Below are 23,270 nucleotides of genomic sequence, written 5' to 3' on the forward strand. Positions count from 1 at the left end.
CACTTGCTGGTGGATTCTCTGCAGCTTGAGGTCTTCAAACCACAATTTTGAGGACTTCAATAACTCAGTCATGTGTTAGGGGTTGTTATAAAAGTGGATGGGTAGGGTTCTGTGGCCTGCTTTGTGCAGGAGGTCAGACTAGATGATCATATTGGTCCCTTCTGACCTACGAGTCTGAGTCTATAATGTGTTTTCTCATAGACAAGCTATGCCCACAATTTGTAGGAACCAAGGGATTATATCTTTCTTTTGTTTGGTACTGCATGGAGTAAATAAAATATTCATAGTTCTGGCTGATGGTAGGCTTAAATAGTCAGCAAAACTATCAGTGTGGACTTACTTTCAGAGTTACTTTAATAGCTGGACTTGGTAACTTCATACTCTGATACTAACTACATATTTAATCATATTACTTTTGAAGTAACAGATGACTTTTCTGCCTGAAAAGTAATCCTGCTTGTTGCTAAGGTGAAGGGCTTTCTGTTACAATTAAGATTACCTTTTAAAAAGTAAAAACAGCTTACTTAACAATCCTGTCATGTGTATCAGTGAAGTCACAGGGCACAGCATTGCCACAGCCTAATTTTACAGTTCCTGCACTCATGACAAAGGTAATTAGTTATTTATTATAAGCCAAAATTATTTCTCAAAAGAACTTTGACAGTCCTATCGACATATGTTCTTATGAAATCTCCTTGTATCTGCAGGCCACAGCCTTTTATAAACCTGTCTAACATTTCATTCATCTTTTTTTATATCTTCTTTTTTTGTCTGCAGAGTTTCCCCTTCAGATGCTGACTCCACAGCGAGTGAACAGTCCAGTGGGAGAGAAACAGAGGAAGAAACCGCAAGACCATCAACCACTGCCAATGAGGGCAAAACACGCAGAGCTCCAAAGAGTGGTTTGTTACCTTTTTTTCTTCAGTCTCTTGCTGCAGTGTTTTGGTAGGGCACACCTCAGATACATTTCAGTGCTGCTACTTTCTAAAAAGTAACTTTTGTCTATTGGATCTTGTTTTGGTTCTCCACCATTTTTTTCCCCTCTGTTTATTTTCTCTTTTCATACCTTGCAGTTGGAGAGCAGCATGTTTCTTTCATTCAGGCATGCATCTGATCCAAGTGATATAATACCAATCACCCTCCCTTCTCTCATCCAGCAAATATGTTTCTAATCATGTCATTATGACTCTGTCATTAGCAATCTTGCAGGAAATTAGAGGTGCAAGAAGATCACAACAGGACTTGACACCAAGGGGGCATATGTCTTTAACTGTGATTTTGAAAAACAGAGATTTAAAAGTAGTTTGGAGAGCTAAGAGTTTAAAAATCAGTGTGATGCTTGTGCATGGTATAATTTAGAAGCCAAGATTCCTTATTATTAGCATGAGTTTTGGTAAAGACTTGTTGGCATCTCATGGGAAATACTGCACGCTATTCAGCTCACCTTTGTCATGTTTTTATTCCCTTTTACCCCATTTTAAAATATTTAAAATGTTTGCATGAACCACAGGATTTTGATGAAGAGCTCACACTTCTGTTCATATTGCTTACTTCTCACTGGAGATTTTAGGACCAGATCCTCAGCTCATCAATCACGGTAGCTCCAGTGTGGAGGTCCAGATACATTACAATCCTGTTTTGTGCAAATGTCCTTAGTAGTAGTAAAACAGGAGAGAAGGGATTACTGGAAATACCACAGGCAAATCCCTCTATAAAATTGAAAGGTGTTCAGAGTTTTCCATGAGGTGCCTACTGAGGAATGCAATGCCAGTATACTTGAGCTAATAGCATACATTTCCGAGTGTACCATTGTGTCAGAGAAGAGATGATAATGAGTAAGATGCACGAGGTCTTTATTATAATATCAATCACTAGTTCCCTTCCAAAGCACCTGTTTTTCCCTAGTGTGTGCTTCTACTTATGCAGTGCTCAGAACACTGAATGATCCTGAAAAGGCTGCTTTGGTGAGGCTAGTTTACCTCCTGGATGAACATTCTGTTGTAGCATGTAAACAAACAAAACACAAAGTAGGCAAACGCTGCCAGAAAATCAAAAAGTGTGCTTCCTAATAAACTAGTATGCAATACGGGCCCCTTGTGTATATCTTTCACGAGGTGACCTTTTATTTTATAAGATGTCATCCTAGTGGCCTAGGGTGTATGTTTTAATGTCTTATGTTTTGCTATAAGGACCAGAATTAGTGCCTGAATAAATGGGTATATTATTAGTGTTTTATGAGGAGCTAATGTTGTTAAAGACTGTTGGACTACTACTTGTTCCAGTCTATGTGAATCCAACCCTATTCAATACTATCGCATTGCCTCCTGCTGGGAAACTCCCTGTTTGTCCCTTTGTTTCACATCTTCTTCCGAGTTTCCATGTTAGGCTTTAGGGAGTGTTAGAAGTTGTTACATCAAGAGCTAATTGTAGCTGTGTCTTAATTATCCGGAAAGATTTGCTGGAGAGCTGTGCAAAATGTGTCCTCTTTTTCCCTTCTGCCATTCTGGGGCCAAAGAAGCCATTTCTCAGTAATTGGTCCTCCTGATCAAGGGATAAAGGGGGCTATTTTTAATGTTCAAGACCAGACCCCACTGTAATGGTGTATTTTACTGCTGCTAAACTCCAGTGTCAGCCTCCTTTTCCTGCAACTAAGGCTTGGCAATCATGTATCTCAGCACCAGAGTACCCTTTTTATCATATATTTTTCTAAATACCATTTCTGCTGAATTATTCATAACTACGGTGTCATCTTTCTTTGCTTTCTCCTTTATGCTGTCAGGAACAAACAGAGTGGGTAAGTATCCAGACTACTGTTTGACAGCCTTTCTTTTACTCCAGTTTTGTGGTACAAATGTAAATAAAGGTCTTGAGAAAGTTTAACTAATTGTATCTGAAGTCTGAGTCAACTTGTCCTCAGAGTCTAAAAACTAAGATTGATTTTGAGCAATTTACTCTCAGAAAGAATACTCAACAACACAGATTATATTAAAGGGTCATTTGTTTATCCAATAGCAAGTGCATTTTTTCTAATTGAGCCTATTTTTTAATGATGTGATTTGTGATGTTTTGGCTAAAGTATTGCATGCTAAAGTGATCTCTGTTGTTCTTTGCCTCTTAGTTTCCTTCCTTGAACAGAATGTGAATAATTAATAATATCTTTTAAATGGCCAATATTTATGCTGCTGTGAACTCTGTCAGTTGTTCAGTTTAATGTAGTATATATTATTAGATAGCTCCTAGCCCTGAGTACTATCATTGTGACTCATAAATTTAAGTCTTTACTTCCAAGGGACTGGATGGCTCAAAGGGTTGATAATGGAATAATGAGCCTTGTTCACGGTTAGTACTCTGCCCAGGTCTGTTGGGACTAAAACTGATCAGTTGGCTATTCAGTGTCATCTGTGAAAATAGGTTGGTGGCTTTATTACTGTACCTACTACTGCCTATTGACTACAGTGGACTTTGGACGATGCCCATTGAAGGGAAATAGCTGCACTTGGACTTGCTTTGTGTTAAATTACAGGAACAAAATTAGAGAGGTTAGATTACATTTGTACAAGAAACTTCGGTTTTGTAAAGACAAGCTTTTGCAAAATTCTTAAAACCAATACAAATGTTCCATGTCTTTTGTTTATGTTCTAGTGGAAATAATTTTTAACTAAGTAGCATTCTCCTTTGCACTTGGAACCCAAGCCACTGCATTGTGTCAATTACTGAGAAGCTGAAAGTGAAAGTAACTAGAATTGACAATGAACAAGAAAAACTGACTAGTGTGTTTAAATTGTTCAAGAGGAAAGGAAACAAACACCATAGATAGCAAAAAGTAAATTAGGTGATTAAAATTATTTATTTTTAATTATCTGAGTTGTTGTGAGTAGCAAAGATAAACTCAATGAGATATCCATAGGAGATTTGTTATCCATTTTAATATTTAATATTATTTAAATAAAATGTTTAATTCTCTTAATTGTAGGTTAGCAAATTACAGATGTGATTGATTAATTGAAATAATATTACAATCATTTCAGAGACTTTTTTCCACTTTTAGTATTTACAGAAGGAGTTAGTTTTTGTCTTTTATTTTTTTGTTTAAAAGGACACAATCATCTTAAAATATGCTACTTTCTGCATTTGTATTAAAAATATTTATGATTATTGATGCTGAAAAAAATAAGGCAAGATAAAATTCTCTTGTTTTTTCCATGTGTTCCTTTAATGCTTTTGACAGCACTTTTTTGTATAGTCTGTTTCTCTCGTTCTTTTGTATAATTAGTCATTTAGGTCTCAGTCCTGCAAATTATTCCACATGGGCAGTCTCTAGGACCTATGCAGAGTTTTTCTGACTCACTTCTTAGGGCTTCCAAAAGCATAGAAGTGCCTTCACATGGAGTTTGTTGTAGGAATAGTGAGTTTCTTCCTTTGCTTGCAGTCTTTCATGCAGAAGCAGTGAGGAGAGGAACATATTTTTTTCAAAAAGAAAAATATTATTGTAGAACCACAAAAACTGGCAGAAGAACATATAGGGGCAGGTGTAGTTCTTGAAAGTACTTTTAATTAATTTTGTTAAATTGACCATATTTCAGATTAACATTGTCTCTGTAGCTTTCGTTTATAGAATAGGCACTGTGAACAGAAAGTTATGGATAAGATTATTAAGGTTCTGACTAAGTAGTATAGTTGCATATTTTGGAACTCATTAACCGACTAGTACAAAAATGTAATAAGATATTTGATGAGCTCGTTATCAAGCAAATGCCCATTGGTTCCCTAGAATGACTCTTGTAGGTATATTTGAATTGTAGGTGTAGAAATTAATTTTCCCAACAAATCACAGCAAAGCACTATTTGTACAGCTAAACAACTAATGCTAGACTGTTTACCATCTGTTGGTAAGAAAAAACAAGCCATTAAAAAACTTAAATTTGTAAAAATTGGCTGTAAAACTACATTTTGGACAGATTTTTAAATCTTTGTTTAGTTGAAAAATTGCCCTCCCTATCACTTAGCATTTTGCAGTTCAACATTTTTATTGGCTTTTAAAACTCCATTTGTGGAATCTGAGCCTTCTTAAGTATTGTTATCAATAGTAATTTGTAGTATGTACTAGAGCATTCTAAATAGCTTTTGATGGAATAAAACTGGTTTGAACTTTTTATCTTTGTAAAATATTAAATACTTGATTTAAAAAAATAAAGAATGATCGTTCACCCTCAGGAAGAAAAATGTAAAACTTTTTTGTAATCTGCAAACTACTGAGTAAACTGCCTGCAATAAATCTGCAGCGGGTGGAAGACCTCCAGTGCAAATTAAGTGCAGTGGCAAAGATGGCATAATGTTGTAGTACACCATTTCACGTTATCTTCTATGGCCAGACATTTGACTGAGTTGATCCTACCTATGACACTGTCTTTTATTTTATTTGTTCTGGTCATTCAGGACCTCCGCAGCCCAGTAGTGGAAACGAGCAGCACTCCTCAGCCTCTATCTTTGAGCATGTGGACAGGATGTCTCGTTCCTCAGATGCAAGTAGACGGGTCCCCAGCAAGATCCAGTTGATTGCCATGCAGCCAATTGCAGCCCCTCCAGCTCAGAACCCAGCACTGTCTGACCGAGTAGCAGAGTCCAACAAAATTAACAAAGAGGTATTTTTCAGATAGTGTTTTTGTGTGCATGATTATAACAGGGTTCAAAAAAGAACTAGATGAGTTCATAGAGGATAGGTCCATCAATGGCTCTTATCCAGGATGGGCAAGGGTGGTGTCTCTAGCCTCTGTTTGCCACAAGCTGGGATTGTGCAATGGGATAGATCACTTGATGATTACTTGTTCTGTTCATTCCCTCTGGGGCACCTGGCATAGGCCACTGTCGGAAAACAGGATACTGGGCTAATGGACCTTTGGTCTGACCCAGTATGGCTGTTCTTATGTTCATGCAATGGTGTATATACAGTGGAATACACTTTGCTAATTGAGAAGGAGAGCAAAAAGGTTCTCATTTCCCTTATATGTTGAGAGTCACACTTCAGATCCTGTGAATGGTTTTTTCTTTTATAAGTATGTAGTCTTGAGTTGCCTGTTGTTTTGGGTCATAGAGAAAAGCCTGACCTTTTGTTTAAGCTCTAATTTAGATATATCTTAAAAGTAGAGTGGTGACACACTGTTTACCATGCAACCTTGAGTTACTATGCAGGTATTAATAAACACTCTGTGGTGCGTGGTGGCTCTGTAAATTTGTGTCACACCTGAATGGTTGGGTTATCTGGGTCTAGTTCTGCATGCTTCTCCCAGCTGCTGCTCGGTTTCTCATTTTGTACTTGATTGAAGATAGTCTCCTCCCTCTGCTTCTAGGTTAAAAGCTCAATTCGTCCTATGTGTTCAGTGCCTTACATAATATGTTGAAAAGTAAATTAATACATCTAATACCTGTAGACAGGGAAGTCCAGGAAAGGTAAATTTAACTACTAGGAAAAATTCTGCTATGTACATTTGTCTAATGACCTTTTTATACTTTTGTAAAAGATTATAGTGGATTTTATTTTTGTGCACCTCAACACAGTTCCACAAGCACAGTGGTCATTAAGGGCCTGATCCAGTACCTACTGTAATCGATGGAAAGAGTTCATTGACTTCAGTAGGTGTTGGACCAGCTCTAAAGGCACTGGTCTATGTTTAAACTGGTGACCTGAAGAACCTATTGCCAGGCCATGGAACATTCCACTCCGCCTTCCCTCTTCCAACTCCGCTTCTCAATCAGCTCCTTAAGTTCTTGCCCCTTGTATTATGAGTTTTTCTTTTTTTGTAAAAGGAATCAGAGACAGACTTTGGCTATAGCTATCAAAACTCTCTTATGATGGGTGCAGGCAGACACATGCCACATACACCCTTAGTTGCAATCTAATTTCAGTGGAGCAAAGTTTCTCTCAGCAACTGGCAGGACTTCTTGTTATTCATCATGCCTTTTATTAACACTCTGCCATTTCTCTCTAATTTCACTTGCTGTGTTGTTGATTATACCATGTCTGATAGCACATCTACCTGGGGAGATTATGGGTCTGTTACCTGCAAAAGGACAAGATAACTGAGGGAGGACATGTGTGCCAGTTTCAAGTTGCTTGCTTTAGCTCTGGCTATCCTTTTTATTGCACAGCAGTACTAGGCTCTATTTGCAAAAGTGTATCTCATGGTTTTCTCTTTTTCTGCCTTTAAGATACAAACAGCTTTGAGGCATAAGTCTGAGATTGAGCATCACCGCAATAAGATCCGTCTTCGAGCCAAGCGTAAAGGCCACTATGAATTTCCAGTTGTGGATGATGTGATTGTTGTTGATGCCAAAGAGCAGCATAGAATATACCGCAAAGCACAGATGCAGATTGACAAGATCTTGGACCCTGGGGGCAACGTGCCTACTGTTTTTATAGAACCCAGGAAGAGGTACAGACTGAGAGCCAGAGGAAGATTCATTCTCTTTTAGAATCAGTGTCAAGACTTGCAAACTACATCAGGCCTGTATTTCTGCACTTGGAGAGCTTAGAATCATTTTGTTCCCAAAGGAATGTTTGAATTGGAGAGATGAAAGGGTTAGGGTTATTTGGGGTGTTTTGGTCTAATCAATACATGCCAGAGGTTTTTTGGGTGGTGGTTGGGTTTTTTTTAGCAGCATTCAGAAGGCCATGTGGTTTTTTTTTTTTTCACAGGTTCTCATGGACAGTTTCTCAATAGCAGAACCAAACATACCAAAGGCATTTTTAAGGAGACGTTTATTGTGTGTGCTGCTACTTTTGCACACACTTTTGTTTAGTAGCTGCATAGGATCACATGGAAACTGTCTAATTCCTCTAGTGTAATTGTTAAATGCAATGTAATTTTGGGAGCAGACTGAAGCAGAACTACTTAATCACACACTAACCCCACACTACCACCACAATTTTTACTAAGTACACCTCTACCCCGATATAACGCTGTCTCGGGAGCCAAACAATCTTACCATATTGTAGGTGAAACCACGTTGTATCGAACTTGCTTTCATCCACCGGAGTCCACAGCCCCGCCCCCCTGGAGTGCTGCTTTACCGTGTTATATCCGAATTCGTGTTATATTGGGATAGAGGTGTTTCACAGCAACAAAATTTGAATTTACGTAAGAGCACTAACAGAGACTAAGGAATAAGGAAAAAAGTAAACGGCAAAGAATACTTTTTCATATCAAAACAAAGAAAAACATGTAGTCAAGAGATCATGAAAACTAATTATAAAATATATAAAAGTTCAAATTTATCTTTAAAACTCTGCAAATACCAGACAATAAAATCCCTTCTTCCATGTTTCTTCATGATAACCAGATGCACACAGCACTTACCCATCTCACAGACCTTCCCTCCTGGTCTTATATTTCAAGACAGTGTCTGCTCTGGGTCTTCTGTGTGGTATATGGACACAGAGGCTTTTTCTCTTGAGTTCCAGGTTCCCTAAAAACAGTCCTGCCTGGACCACTTCCACACTGAGAACAAACAAAACTTTTCCTCCACTGTGTCTTTCTTTCAACTGACCTACATACATCATTTTAAAGCTCAGCATATTCTCCAACCTGCAATCTGATGGTTACTTTGTCAGCCCCATGCTGCCATCATTTAGAATGCTGCAGCTCTGGAATGAGGAATGTCGGGGGTTAGGGAAACTGAGCTGGGATGGGAGGATCTAGGTCTGGCTTGGCAAGAAAAATGGGAATGGACAGGGTGAGACTGGGACAGGGCGACTGAGTATGTGAGGCAAGGAGATGGACTGGAATAAGAATCCTACCTGGAGCCTGCTAGTTGAGGAAAACAGGACAGGAACAAGCCAGAGTGGGAAGATATAAGACTGGGATGGTGACAGGACAAAAGATGTCAAGACTGGTGGGAAATGGCAGTAGAGTCTGTGTCCAACAGAGCACAGAGTTCCTATGTGATGATGGACGAGTCAGTTAAACCAAACTTTTCACGAGTGGTCGGTTCCTCATTTTCTGGGCGATCACCTTAAGACCCTGGGGTCTGATTAGCAGAATTGCAGAGCAATTGCAGCTTCAACTGATGTCAAAGGTGAGACTGCTCTGAAAATACAGAATGCTATATAATGGTAGGAACTCTGAACAGTCAGATCCTAGGTGTCTCAAATTGGGCACCCAACATTCCATTCCATCATACAGGCACTGTAATAGGATTGGCTGCTTATCAGATTCTGCCATTCAATTGCATTAGGGAGTACTGATTTATGTTTTATGTAGTTCTATTTCTGAAACATCCTAAAAATATGAAATGTAAATCAATACTCTCTAATGTGATTGAAGGAGACTGGAAGAATATATGAACTAATTAAATATTCTAGGTGCCAGCCAAGGTAGAAAAATTGTCTTCCAAAGCAAAACTGGCAGTTTTCATGTAGAATTACATATGACTGAGCTATTGCACTATACTTCACAAGAGATGACCCCTGCCTGAGGACTCTCTGAAATGTTCATGGCAGCAGCGGGTCATACCTGAAAGGGTGCACAGAAGAACTGAGGACAATCCATAACCAGCTATAAAAACCATTTGTATTTCCATAGAGGCACACTGCCTTGAACCTGTCTGTGATTCAGATGTACAAGTTAATCTTTGAATATTGGTTCTTTTTAAAGTAATAATAAAGGTAGTTCCATAGCGTTGCCTCGAATGGAAAGTGAGGAGAGAAGTATTTTGAACATTATAGAGAAGTGATGGCATAGCTGAGAATTTTGCTGTTAAACTATGCCATAGGTGAGATTGATGTTAGTGGTTTAAAATAGAATTTCTTTCACTTCATTAGCCTTTTGTCAAGAGTATCACACCATTTTGACTCAATTGGTTGCATACTTGCCTGTGGGTCAGAAAATTCTAGGTTGAAATCCTGCATCAGGACCCAATCCTGATATTACAGCCCAGTATTAAGGGCCTGATCCTTCTTCCATTAAAATGTTTGGCAAAATTCCCAGTGACTTTATGAAAGCAGGTTTGTGTCCTTGCATAAATGGGAATTATTACTAAGCGCATAACGGATGCTGGATTTGCCTGAACAGTCGCTGCATCTTACTCACTACTTTGTGAGGCACTTTGGGGCTTGGTATTTCTTGCTCAGTGTTTCCCATTATGCTTTCCCATGAGCCATCAAAGTGTGGAATCAGGAAAACAGGACTTGTGGCTGGGAGAGAACTCACTTAGCAGAGGGGGTCCTGAAGCACAATATATCAAAGCAGAAATATGTTAGGGAGTGTTGGAATACCTTCTAGCACATAGATCTTGAGATAAAAAACAGTAGAATCTCCAACTTTTTAAAAGTTCTAGTAAGACAGAAGTCACTGAACTTTCTCTTGGTTTTTATTTCTCTTCATTCCTTTTTTTAGTTCACGTGCAAAACGTTCTCCCAAGCAGCGTCGGAGACATCAGATAAATGGCAGCCCTATTGATGCTGAGAAGGACAGGCTAATCACCACTGACAGTGATGGGACATACAAAAGACCACCAGGAGTCAATAATTCTGCATATATTGTATGTTTGTCTCTTAGATTACAGGAATACACTGATAGTTCATATGATAACTGTGGCTTAGACAAATTTCCTATTTTCCTGGCATGTTCTGAGTGGCTACTTCTAATGTTAATTCCATTTGGTTGAAAATGAGTGAGTTAAGAACCTCCTGTGCAGAATGCTTGGGTAAAATAGTGAAAGCCTGTAATTTTCCACTCATGTTAGCATTGCTTGGCCTTCAGAACAGAAGCACTGAAAAGCATTTTTATCATTCCCAATAAACTATATAATGAGAATTGAAAATGGGGCCATAAGGAACAGTAATCATAGGAAATGCTATGAAATGGAAAAAGGATTCTCCAATGAGCAGCATTAGAAACAAAAATATAAATTCTAGAAAAGACCCATCACATGAAAACGTGTGTATGCTACAGGATCCTTTGAGCATGGTCAGTTCCGTACATTTTAGTCCACATTGCTGGTGATTAAATAATCCCAAATGTTATAGGACATTTTCAGGTAATGAAAAACTGAAGTCCCTTAATGATAGATTTTCTTTTCTTTAAATTTAGATATTGGTGCAGAAATAACTGAAATCATTCTCAGACAGTATCTAGCAAATTAGCTTTATTTCCATGTAAAAAGTAGTGACTAAGAACTTTTAAGTTTAATAATATCATGTAATAAACTGCACTTAGTGTGCTTCCTGGACTGGTGCACCCGCACTCTGACCACTAATCAGTCTTCACTCAGACTGCTGCTAACATTCAAAACCTCTGGACAGTTTCAAACAGTTTCCATTTTAAAAAATGTAGTGAAGGACCATAATGTTTCTTTCTGTGGTCTTCATCGGCGTTCAGACATGCACAGTGTTCATTTTAATGTCACCTGTATCTGAATGAATTCTAGTCCGCAGCTATTTAATTGAGACTTTTCACATAGCAAGCTCAGCCCTTTTGGCACCCATGGAGAGTTGGCCCTCAGCATTCTAAACTGCCAGTGAAGTAGAGGGGTGTGGCTTGATAGTTGACACTGCAGCAGGCATGCAGTGGCAAGAAGGAGCTGGCACAATAAGTCTGCTACTGCAAAGCTGCGTAACTTCCTCTTACTGAGGAGCAATATGCTCCTGAGATAAGACTGTATGTAGTAACTGTGCTGCTACATCAGGCTGCTGTCAAGTAATTGCTGCTCCCGGGCACTATTGTGAATCCCTTTAACACGATGCACTTCAGTTCAGTTTCCTCACAGCTAACCGCTTAGCTGTTGAATAGCTCCTGTTCTGTGTTGCTCAGGATACTCGGAATTGTTTCATATTTTGGCTAACGTGGTCAGTTGTTACACAAAGACTCAACTCACTCTGTAGAGCTGCAAAGATTCAGAAAGACTTCATTTAGAGCAGGGGTGGGCATACTCTGGCCCAGGGGCCGCATCTGGCCCTTCAGACGTTTTAATCCAGCGCTTGAGCTCCTGACTGGGAGCAGGAGCCGGGGCTTGCCCTGCTCTGCATGTGCTGGGGCTCTGTGTCTCTCCCGGAAGCAGCGGCATGTCCCTCTCCGGCTCCTATGTGTGGGGCAGCCAGAGATCTCCACATGCTGCCACTGCCCCAACACTGCCCCTGCAGCTCCCATTGGGCGGAACCATGAGCATTCATGGCCCGCCATACAATTTCCATACCCAGATGTGGCCCTTCGGCCAAAAAGTTTGCCCACCCCTGATTTAGAGAGAGAGAGAGCTCAGACTGTCAGCTTCTAGCTAAGTCAGCATTCACTATGTGATTTCAGATACACATTCATTTACAAGCCACATCATTCTAGTGCAGCTAGGTCTCTGTCGGGTGGTACACTGCTCCCCACCTAGTATCATAGTGAGGGAGCTTAAATTGGCTGAAACATTTGAACTAAAATGACTCTCTGGTAGAATTGGGCAGGTTTTGTCTGGCACTCACACAGATGCTTTAAATCTGAACTTGATTTTGGTGGTCACAGGAGTTAAGGCTAGAAGGAACCACCAGATCATCTAGTCTGACCTCCTGTATGTCACAGGCCACCGACATCACCCCGCACACTAAACCCAACAACCGAATGGAGACCAAAGTGTTTCAGCCCCCAGGAGATTAGGTGGTTATGCTGCAGGGAGAGAATAGGAGGGACTGAGGTGCACCAGTGCCTGAAGCCCCTGCAATGGCAGGGAAATGAGTAAGTGAGATGTACCCAGATAATCCTGGCAAGTAACCCACCCCCACATGCTGCAAAGGAAGGCAAAAAAACTCCAAAGTCACTGCCAATCTGACCTGGGGGAAAATTCCTTCTTGACCACATGTATGGCGATCAGTTAGACCCTGAACAGATGAGCAAGAAATAGCCAGCAAGCGCCTGAGAGACAGAATGCTCGATGGTATCTCAGAGCACTGGCCCGCCCCGTCCAGGGTCTCATCTACAGGTCTGGCCACCCCTGATGATGCTTCGGCAGAAGGAGAGCCCCCCCCCCCACCAAATTCTTAGGGGGCGGAGGGAGGAAATCCCTTCCTGATTCCTGCAGGTGGCCAGCTGAAGCTCTGAAGCATGAGCTTTTAGGAACATAGGACATAAACCAGAAATGAGTCCTGCCGCCTATCACCACCAGCAACGCTATCATAGAGTCGCATCGATCAGTTTGTGCTGTTCCCTCGTGTTGTTTGCCTGCAGAACTACTATTGGGAGGCAGTTCTAGAACTCTCCCCTCTGATGGTTAGAAGCCTTCTTCTGATTTCCAGCCTGAATTTGTTCAGAGTCAGTTCAACCCATTTGTTGTTCTGCCAACACTGTCCTGTAGCTTAAATAGCTGCTCACCCTCCCTGATATTTACCCCTCCCCCAATGTATTTATAGAAAGTAATCATATCCCTGATCAGCCTTCTTTTTGCTAGGATAAACAAACCAAGCTCTTCTGCTCTCCTCTCATAAGATAGGCTATCCATTCTCTCCTGATCATACTAGTAGCCCTTCTCCGCATCTGCTCCAGTTTGAGTTCATCTTTCTTGAACCTGGGTCACCAAAATTGTACACAGTATTCCAGATGAGGTCTCACCAGTGCCTTGTACAGTGGCATTAATACTTCTCTATCTCTACTGGAAATGCCTCGCCTTTTTCACAGCTGCATCCCACTGGTGGCTAATAGTCATCCTGTGATCAATCCACACACCCAGGTCTCTCTCCTCTGTTACTTCCAACTTGTTCTAATCCTTGTTCAGAAGTTAAATGTCACTGTGACTTAAAACTGTGTATGTAAAAATCTGTCTGACTCCTGCTTCCATTCTGTCTTCTCTGTAGTCCGATCCTGACCTGCCTGCAGAACCACAGACACCTTCTTCTCTTGATCTCGGGAAGTACCCAGGCTTGCCTCCCTACCCAGCCTCTCAGTACATCCCTCCACAGCCATCCATTGAAGAGGCCCGGCAGACCATGCACTCTCTTTTGGATGATGCCTTTGCCCTGGTGGCTCCCAGTAGCCAAGCAGCCAGTTCCACTGCCATCACGTCACCTGGGGTCTCTGCGGGACAGCCGGTAAACAACACTCCTGCTCGAGCAGGGAGGGGAACCACATGCCCCCAGTGGGGATCACCATATGGTCCAGTCCAGGCAGTAAACAACCCATTTAGCGTGAGTGATACAACTTGAAAGCCTTTTCTGGGCAGGGTGTTAGGACCAGTTGAGCCGTGGTCACTATTGTTATACCTTTTAGATCAGGGTTCATCACGGATATTGAGCAATTACGGGAATCAGGGGTGTCCGTGATGTGAAGTTACAAAATGTGGGAGTCACTATTTATACCACCCTGTGAACCCTTTTTTTTTCCCTACTTCAGAGGCAGATAGGAGTTCTCTTTTAAGAGAACGCTTTCTTGGTCCACTCAGGTGTGATCTTTCACAGATCAGTCTTGGTATTTAAATGAATAATATTTCTTTTCTGAAGTCTGTTTTAGCTTAGTACCTATTTAGAGCCCGTAAAGATAAAGTTCTAAGTATTTAGCCAGAGTTTCCACCAGGACATTTGAGACCAGGACATCCTGATTCCACCTCCCCTGCTCTAACCATTAGACTATGCTCCTGTATGAAACTATGAATAGAGCTGGAAATCTTTTATACAAAATACATCACTTTAGACAGGGATAATTTAAAATCTAGCACTACCTGTGTGCCATTGGCTCCCCCCACTCACACAAGGTAAAATAAAAGCGCAGTTTTTCATAAAATTTATATTTAGATACACATTGAAGAGGACCTTGAGCTGCAAGTCAGAGAACATATTTTCAAAAGGTGGGTAAGCCACATAAGGAGCATGGGCAAACATAGAAGAGCTAGTTATCCTGTTGGAGCTGCACTTCCCAGGTCGTCTTGTACCACTTAACAAAAAATATTTGTAAATCTTTGTCTGTAAACTTGCAGTCAGACCACACATAGGCCTGGCAATTGGGTCTCATTCAAACCGTAAAAGACTGACTGAAATTTCCAATTTATTGATTTTATTTTTATTCATTTATTTCCAACAGAGATATGTGGAATTTGGAATGACTCCTCCAACAGCGCCGGGTCTGCTGCAGAGGTACCTTTTTGTTCATGGAATTATAATTACTATTAATATTACATTAGCTCCAAGCAGCCCTACTGAGATTGAGACCCTACTCTGTTAGATACTGTGCAAAGTCAGGGTGTCAAACAGATGGCCCACAGGCCAGATGTAGCCTGCATAAAGTATTTATGTGGCCAACATGACATACTCAGATTATGTAGATTCCAAGTTTTAATTAAAAGGCAATAAATTTCGAGCCTTCATGGCTGCAAAGATAACCTTCCAAATGTGAATGGAGCATACCACTGAGTGCCAGAGTCTGCAGAGAGCCTGAAACAATGACTCAAACATGTGTACCCTGTTAATCTCATTGGAATAACATTTGTAAAGCCCAGTGATGAAGAAGTGTCATTGTCAACATTAACTGTTCCATTGCTCAATCATTTTAATAGATGGAACAGGAAAGAGGGTGGGAGTTGAGAGTTCCAGGGAGGAAAGTGCAGAGGGAAGAACGGAAGAGACTTAAAAGAGGGAGGGAGGGGAAGGAAGAAAAACACAGGGCAGGAGTAGCATCGGCCCAAAGGAAAGCTGAGTATCTCAATGAACAATCCTGAATATGTCAAAAAGTTGCTGAGTAAATAACTAATAAATAAAAGTTTAGTTACTACATAGAGGCTGTCTGTATCTTTCCCTTAATCTTTATGCAAACCTCTCACTGATGTCAATGAGAGATGCACTGTGGATTGAGGAGAACATGAAGTCCTGAATTTATATCCTGGCCATGGACCATAATTAAACATGTAGTTAAACTCCTCTGAGTAGATTTGACACTTTTGGTATAAACACGTATTACGAAACAGTCTCTGTCCCAATGAGCTTACATTCTAAACAGACAAAGGGTGATGTGAGGGCAAACAGAGCACAAAGAGGTGGAGCCCAGAATACAGCTCAGGTGTCCTGCATAGCAGTCTAGTGCACTCCCCTTTGCACTAAGTTGCTTCTCCTGTCTTTGTTTCATACATATAAAATGTGTAAGCCGTATGCCAATGAGAGAACGCTTTCTTTGTTGGTGGGCAGCCACTTTTGCAATGGCTAAATATATGGAAACTCCATGCTTGTTAACTCTTTATTTTACTGGGCAAATGGAGATACGAGCCCCAGTCCTTTGAGAACTTCATGGATACATCCCTGCAATTCTCATGCCAGAGTTGGGAAGTTAGCTATATTCTGAGGACACGTGCTTGAAGAGAGGTATGAAAGGAACTGTATGATCCCTTCCGTATCTCTCAGTGCTCTGCTCATAGTGCAGCAGCGGGCTACAGGAAGCTCATACTTTGCAGTCTCTGCCTGATGGAAAAGCACTGTGGTAGTTATGGGTGATTAAGGTTTGTGCCAGATGCTGAATGAATAACGGAGCACTGCCCCATGCTCAAATCTCAGATGTTAATAATAAAAAGAAATTAAATTAACTAACCAGTAAATCAGTGCAACCAAATGTACTTCACTCCACCCAAAGACTCCCTCTTGCCCTTCCCCTCTGCCCTATAAATAAATGCTCTTCCCTTCGTGCCTTATAGATTAAGAGATTCAACTTATTTTGGGCCAAGTAGGAGTAAATTCCAGAGCAAATGGGACCTCTCAGAGAAGGCCAGGTAGCAGGCCCACATCTATAACTCAGTGGGGATCTATCTCAGTAAGCTCTCTTGGCCCTGCTGTGGTAGTCTCATATGAAGAAGGAGGTGAGAACATCTCAATCTATGTAGATAAATAAGGGAAACATTATTCCTTGTAGTTTACAACTGAGAAATGCCTCCCTTCCCTCCCACCTCCAAATTTACTATTTGGCTTTCCCTTTAATTCCCATATAATCACAATTTGTCAATATACAATATCAAATGGGAGCAAGTTACAGTCCCAAAAGCTTACCCCAGTAAAGGGAAGATCACCTGCTAACCTAGGAGACAGACATGTCAGAGCACAAATTCTCATCAGGACAAAGCTCCAAGAGAAAGTCAGGGTCTGATGTATGCATAATGTATTACTTCATTTTTTATTTCTTTTAAAATGAATGTAGTTCTTGGAGAAGGACTGCGCTGACAGTCCTAGGCACTGAAGTCTGCTATCTGCAGAATGGGGATGGATGGCTTTTGCCTGCCCATGGGACAACTGAAAGGATCACCTCTAGAAGAGGAGAGGGGAATAAAGTCCCCATGCACATGTGCTCTTTGAGGTCTTAGCTGATACGGCCAATCATGACGTGAGAAGATGATTTTGTGATTGGGACACCAGCACGTTAGAAACTGTACTGAGATCACCAACTCTCTGTATGTAGGTCACCACTAGGCATCAATTATTAACAATTGCATTCACTCTCAACCTGTCTCAGATTTAGAGAAGCGGCCTAATGGTAGAAGGCTCTGTAGCTAGTTATCAAATCCTTGAACAAGGCAGTACTTTCACTGTGTATTACTTTTTCAAAAGGCTATGAGTCCCTTGACACAGGCCGTTTGAATTTCCTTAAGTTAAACATTAATACCACCATTGTTGGTGGTGGTGGAAACTCAGGACCTGCTAGTGCCAGAGGGTTAAAGTAACAACCTGCAAGTTCATTGACCTGCACAGGAAGGTTTCTTTGAAGACAGTATAAAATACCAGGGGTGCTTCAATTTAGATTGTATTGGATCAGGGAAGCAATGTGTTGTATTCAAGTAAAGAAGGTTACACTCATTTCCTGAAGACAAAGATAATGAAACTGCTAGAAACGATGCAGAAAGCTATAGAAATAGGAAGGGGAGTGTTTCGAAATCACTGCAGTAGGCAGACATTACTAACGTCACAATCCAGTGGCTTAAATAGCCAATGCATGGAACAGTGATTGGGAAACCAGATTATTTCTTTTTCTCTGTACTAATGCAATCAACATATTTAATGGACTGGAACCAACCTGGGCAGAAAGGCAAAACATGTAAAGTTAGGTCACTTACCTACTGTGCTGATACTGGGGCTTAGCAGCCATTATCATGGTATGAATGTTGCATCGTGCAATAGGCGTACACTGAGCTTGAGCATATTGAGAATGTCTAAATCTAAAAATTGATTTGCAAAGGGATTTTTTCCAATTAAATTTGCTAGAAGTGAAACCTTTCCATTGAAAATAGAGAGGCCAGATGGAATGCTGGTCTGGAAGATAGAAGCCAAGACTGGAAAGTCAGTCTGATCCAAATTTGGACCAGCAATAGCTAGGAAATGACACAGGTATCCATTTTGCATCATCTGTCATGGATCTCTGACTAGTGGTAAAGAGTAGCTAAAACCATCATTTATTATAATGAGAGGTTTGAGGAGAGCTGTTAACCATGAACTCCTTTCATCTACAGAAGAGCAACAATAATGGAAATATTTGTGCCCCCCACTCAAAAAATAATTTTGCTCAAAAATAACACCCTCAGCCTTAATATTGGGAGGATATTTCCTTTGAAAAGAAACATCTAAAATTAGTCTAATAGATTATTGATTATAAGGTTCCAATTTGGTGCTGTAGACATGAAATACCATATGAGTGCTTCTCTCACTATTGCACTCTTACTGGTCCCCAGATAACAACCCCAAATAGGCATTGTTAAACCCCATTCATTTTAATGTCCCGTGATGCTTGGAAAGCTGGTTCCAAATCACTTCTATGGAGCTGCTGAGTAGATAATTGGGAACAAGTCCATGGGAGATAGGAAGAGTGTGGCTGTTCCAAACTAAAAATGTGACTCTTGAACCCTTCCGAACTCTTTCCTTTAGGCTGTATCCTAAATGATTAATATATTGTATTTTAAATTACTGGTTTCTCTGTATTAGGTTCCACATCCCATTTCTGAGTCATGCAGTCCTCTGAGCCTTTCGTATGTAGGTCACTGGTACAAATGCCCCCCAGGTCAGCAGTGGCTTGAGTGAGATACAATCAGATGACTGTTTAGTGGTCCATGTTAATGAGTGGAATAAAACCTAGGGAGAGTAAATAGCCCAATTCCTAGGAAAAAGCTGCTCCGACGCCAGGGTGATGAGCATAGTATAGAAACTTGGGCCCCAGTCCTGTAAGATGCACTGTGTTCCTGCAAAGCTCATTGCAGGATCGAGGGTACAGTTAAATGTGAGTCCATGTCACAGAGAGCACTTTCACAATGAGCACTGATTGGCACCATTTTGACACACTCAGCAGAGAAACTGAGACTTTGATAGACAGTGGAGATCAAGGTAATCCTTAAATGTGATCTCTCCAGCTCAGGGTGAGGCACATTGGTATAACAATTCCTCTCCAGCGCTGTCAGTCTGACACGTTTTATTAATGCTAATTCACCTTAGGATACCCTTGGTAAGAAAACATTTGTGGAATTATGATTATCACCATTGGTGGAGACTGCCTTTGAATAATTGCACTGCAAGAAATAGGGATGTTAACGTACGTCCTCTGGAACTGTCGTGACACAACATGACTTGGTGTGATGTATCATATATAATCACAGGATGCTTGAAAATGTCTAGAGCTCAACACAGCAAATATTCTGGACACTTAGGGAAGTACCCATAAACCAAATGGCATCTCTGTTTGCCAAATACATGTTACATTTTGCACTTTCTTCCTGTTGATTTAGATCCAAGCCCCTGACTCAGCAACATTTGTCAGAGCAGTTTTTGGGTCCCTAAATTAAGCAGGTGCATTTCTACTGAAGTCAGTGAAGTTAGAGGAACCTGCTTACATTAGTAGTGAATTTGACTATCTCCTGTTCCGAGGTCGCTCTGAGGTAGTAGTGATGATGGTTTTCCTCAGCAGAAAAGTAAATCTTTCTTTTTTTCAAACCCTTCTCAGTGCATTGAAGCCACCCCAATCTATGAAAATACTTGGGTTTAAACTCCTGTGTTAGTCTTTGTACAAGCCTGTTCTTATGAAGTGCATGTTATGAAAGAGGATTGTGGTAATGTAGTTGAATTCTTTTTGTAGCAGCTATGGTAAAACTATGCATGAGTGATCATAATAGGGTTAAGTATAAGGGACAAGTGTAAATGTTTTCACAGTGGAAAGGTCAGTTAGTGTGATCTTATGTTGCTCTACCAACAGGCAAAGTTTTGGCCCGGGTTTCCTTCAGCCTGTAGAGTTAATGCACCCAGACCAGCAACAATCCGATGTTCAGTATTCCTCCAGAGGGCTATGCCCAGAAGAAATGCCATCAGTGGCACGGCCACGACCGGTTGGAAGCACTGCAGGTAATTTTGGTTTATACTGAACACGCGCTGCAATATTACACCTTTTTCAGATATGTTCCATATATAGTTGTCCCTATTAAAAGTCATCCTTTGCCATCAGGTGGTATTATGGTGACCAGATAGCAAGTGTGCAAAATTGAGGTGGGGGATGATAGGGTCTGGTGTAAAAGAAAGATTCTAATATCAGGACAGTCCTTATAAAATCGGGACAACATCTGATCACTGTCCATGATACACTCCAAACTTAGGCTTTGTTTTCACTGCCAACTAACTATTGCTAGCTATCCTTGTATAAAATTCTAGTGGAGACAGGGCACTGAAGTTTTTACTGCTAGCTTGCAAGGCAAGGTCATCACTATACCCAGGCCTGAGTCTCTCTGCCTCTTGGTAAAAAAAACTACAGTGCCACTAGGCTTTTTCAATGGGATAGCTAATGTGTATTAGTTATCCTGTGGTTAAAACCTCCCTTTTTTTGGTAGTGAAAAAATAGCCTTAGCGTAGGAAATAACTTCAGCATTTCAAAAAGAGTTCAGTGAATGTTGTCTTTTCACAGGTGACCACGGTATTTCCTTTGTGGTAAATTAAATGGTAACTGGTGCCTTCTGGAGAAAACATTCCATTCAGAAAAATTTTGCCTATTTATTCTGCATCTTTTTTTCTTTTTTCTTACTAGGGATATTTGCATAAAAACAGTATCTGAAGAGTCTATCCATTTTCTGCCGTATCACATGAAATCATCTTCCCTGACTGTGAGACAATTTCCATAGCAAACAAGGTTCTAACTTCACATTGGGTTTAAGTGGCAGGAGATGATGAACTCTTAAGAAATGAAGATTCTGTTCTCATGTAAATTTCTCTATTAACTTTCTTCCAAAAAAGAGAGAATTAAAATACCGAAAATATAGGTGTGCTCAAGAATTTCTAAATTAGACATGTCCATGTTGTAGTCCAGAGAATTAACTTTGACCTGCAGCTGTCCTCTCCCTATAATTGTGCAAAGTGATGGTGGTGAAAGGGTTCACTATTTCATAGATGATTTAACATATTATGTATACTGTTCCTTAAGTGTCTATGGTTGGTCAGCTGCGGGTTTTTGGTTCTGGTGAACTCAAATAACCAGGTTTTATCCTTCAATTAAGGAAGATACAATAACTAAATATCAGTTTTATAATTTTTTAAAAATTTATTTTAAGGAAAGAAGAGTAAGGTAAATATTACATGTAAGTTAGGCAACTTGTCTATGTGCCCCCCACCCCCACACGCACAAAACATGGTCACTGAGTATCAACAACTCCTGTTTTTCAAAGTTTTCAGTGAGGCATCTGCAGATCTTTAAAGTTATTTCGCTCCTACTGCATTTACAGAAAAATTTTGTCCCATCATAAGAGAAAATTTGTTGAAAAGTAAAATTGGTATGTTGCTAAATGTGACTCTTGTAATTAATGATAGTGGCTCTCCTGGCATTCAGTAGAAAGCAGTGGGAAAGGAGTGGATTTAGGTTCCAGGCTGAGTTCATAAAGGAAGTAAGCTGTGTACTGGCCTTCCCGTTGATTAATGTCGGTACTGTTTAATCTTTAAGCACAAACTAAAGCAGGAAAAAACATATACAGGAATAGCCATTCATGTTGTGGCTCTGAGGGATGAAACAGAGAACAGTGTGCAGACTTGGGGTCTTTCGGGTTTGTCGGTGCAATAGCAAATGTCTCCTCTTTGCTGCCAGATCACTAGCATTTAAAATTGTAAGGGCTTTCTGTAGTCTTTGTTTTAATGACTGGCATACACCTGAGGGGTACATTCTGTGTCTGATGGGCATGTACGTGCAATGTTCGTTATCAATTAAAGGTAATGAAAAATATCGAATTTCGAGTGAGCTGCACCAGAGTAAAATGGTTTTCTCGTTCTCCAATCTGCATTGGTATTCTTCTCTCTGCTGATCCTGATTAGTGTGTTAAACAAAAACTAAGCTTCTTTTTCTTCCTGCCTCCCAGCCCCCCCTCCAAAAATTTGTGTGTTAGCTTTTTGTCATTTGTCTGCCCTGCAAGCTTACTGTGTATAAAGATGAAAAACCAATATTTGCTTTTAAGGTTCTCAGATACAGCACCTCACTCAGGTGGGAATTGCTAGCAGAACTGGAGCCCAGCAAGTGGAGATTGCCTCAGTCAGAGCAGGGCATGGCCAGCCGGGGGGACCAGGGTGGCCCCAGTATCGTGGAGAGGATGAATATGCTAGGAGAGATGGAGTGAGTACTGTGTTTCACGTTTAAATAGTTTCTGAAGCAGTGATATGTTCAATTTTTACCTTCCTTGCTGTTTGGAATTTCTTCCGATGATTCTTTCACTTGCTTTTTCTGACGACCTCCACTTACTCTTCCAACCTTCACTAGTTCTTCTAACCTGTCTTGCTTGCTATTCTTTCACCTCCGCTTCTCTCACCTCTCACTCATTCTTTCCAAACCGCTTCCTCGCTCAAGGCCTTTAACCACTGTGTTCTGGTTATAGTTCACCACTTCTACCCCGGAGCTCCAGCAGAGGTCGAGTCTGCTTTCCATGCACATCTTTAATTTGAGATAATTGCAGTTAGAAAACACTGAAGTAAATGGCCCAGGTTCTCTGCTGGCATGCATTGGCACAGCTCAATTACTTCTATGGAGCTGTGCTAGTTCATATGGACAGAGAATCTGGGTACTGAACGTAGCATTAGATGTATCGTGTACTGCAGTAGAGGTATTTCTGGACAAGGTGTTTTCCTTTCACCTGTCAGCAACATATCTGTTCATTTACTTATACTACCAGACAGGCACCATGATTTGACAGAATACTGCTCCAGAAGATGGAATTTCCAATTAAACCATAAGTGTTACGATGTTTCGGCTACTGTATTATTTTTCTCAGGAGATGTAGATACCTGTCACCAGCGTTTCATGCACTTGGTCTTTAAACTATCCCTACCCATACTGGCC

General features: G+C 40.7%; 1 protein-coding gene across 2 annotated transcripts in view; it reads left to right on the forward strand.

Moving 5' to 3' along the window:
• The window catches only part of KIAA1549 (KIAA1549 ortholog), a 213,815-nt gene that overhangs the window by 184,966 nt on the left and 5,579 nt on the right, over window positions 1-23,270 (forward strand). The window contains exons 12-19 of one of the 2 annotated variants that reach the window (XM_032781967.2): window positions 778-902; window positions 5,437-5,642; window positions 7,207-7,430; window positions 10,392-10,536; window positions 13,823-14,056; window positions 15,042-15,094; window positions 20,166-20,311; window positions 22,396-22,550. In XM_032781967.2, the coding sequence (XP_032637858.1) occupies window positions 778-902; window positions 5,437-5,642; window positions 7,207-7,430; window positions 10,392-10,536; window positions 13,823-14,056; window positions 15,042-15,094; window positions 20,166-20,311; window positions 22,396-22,550 (1,288 nt within the window). Of the gene's footprint in view, window positions 1-777; window positions 903-5,436; window positions 5,643-7,206; window positions 7,431-10,391; window positions 10,537-13,822; window positions 14,153-15,041; window positions 15,095-20,165; window positions 20,312-22,395; window positions 22,551-23,270 lie in introns of both variants that reach the window. The other variant, XM_075068954.1, reaches the window with a different exon arrangement.

The sequence above is a fragment of the Chelonoidis abingdonii genome, chromosome 1 (genome assembly GCF_003597395.2).
Source record: "Chelonoidis abingdonii isolate Lonesome George chromosome 1, CheloAbing_2.0, whole genome shotgun sequence".
Taxonomy (NCBI): domain Eukaryota; kingdom Metazoa; phylum Chordata; order Testudines; family Testudinidae; genus Chelonoidis; species Chelonoidis abingdonii.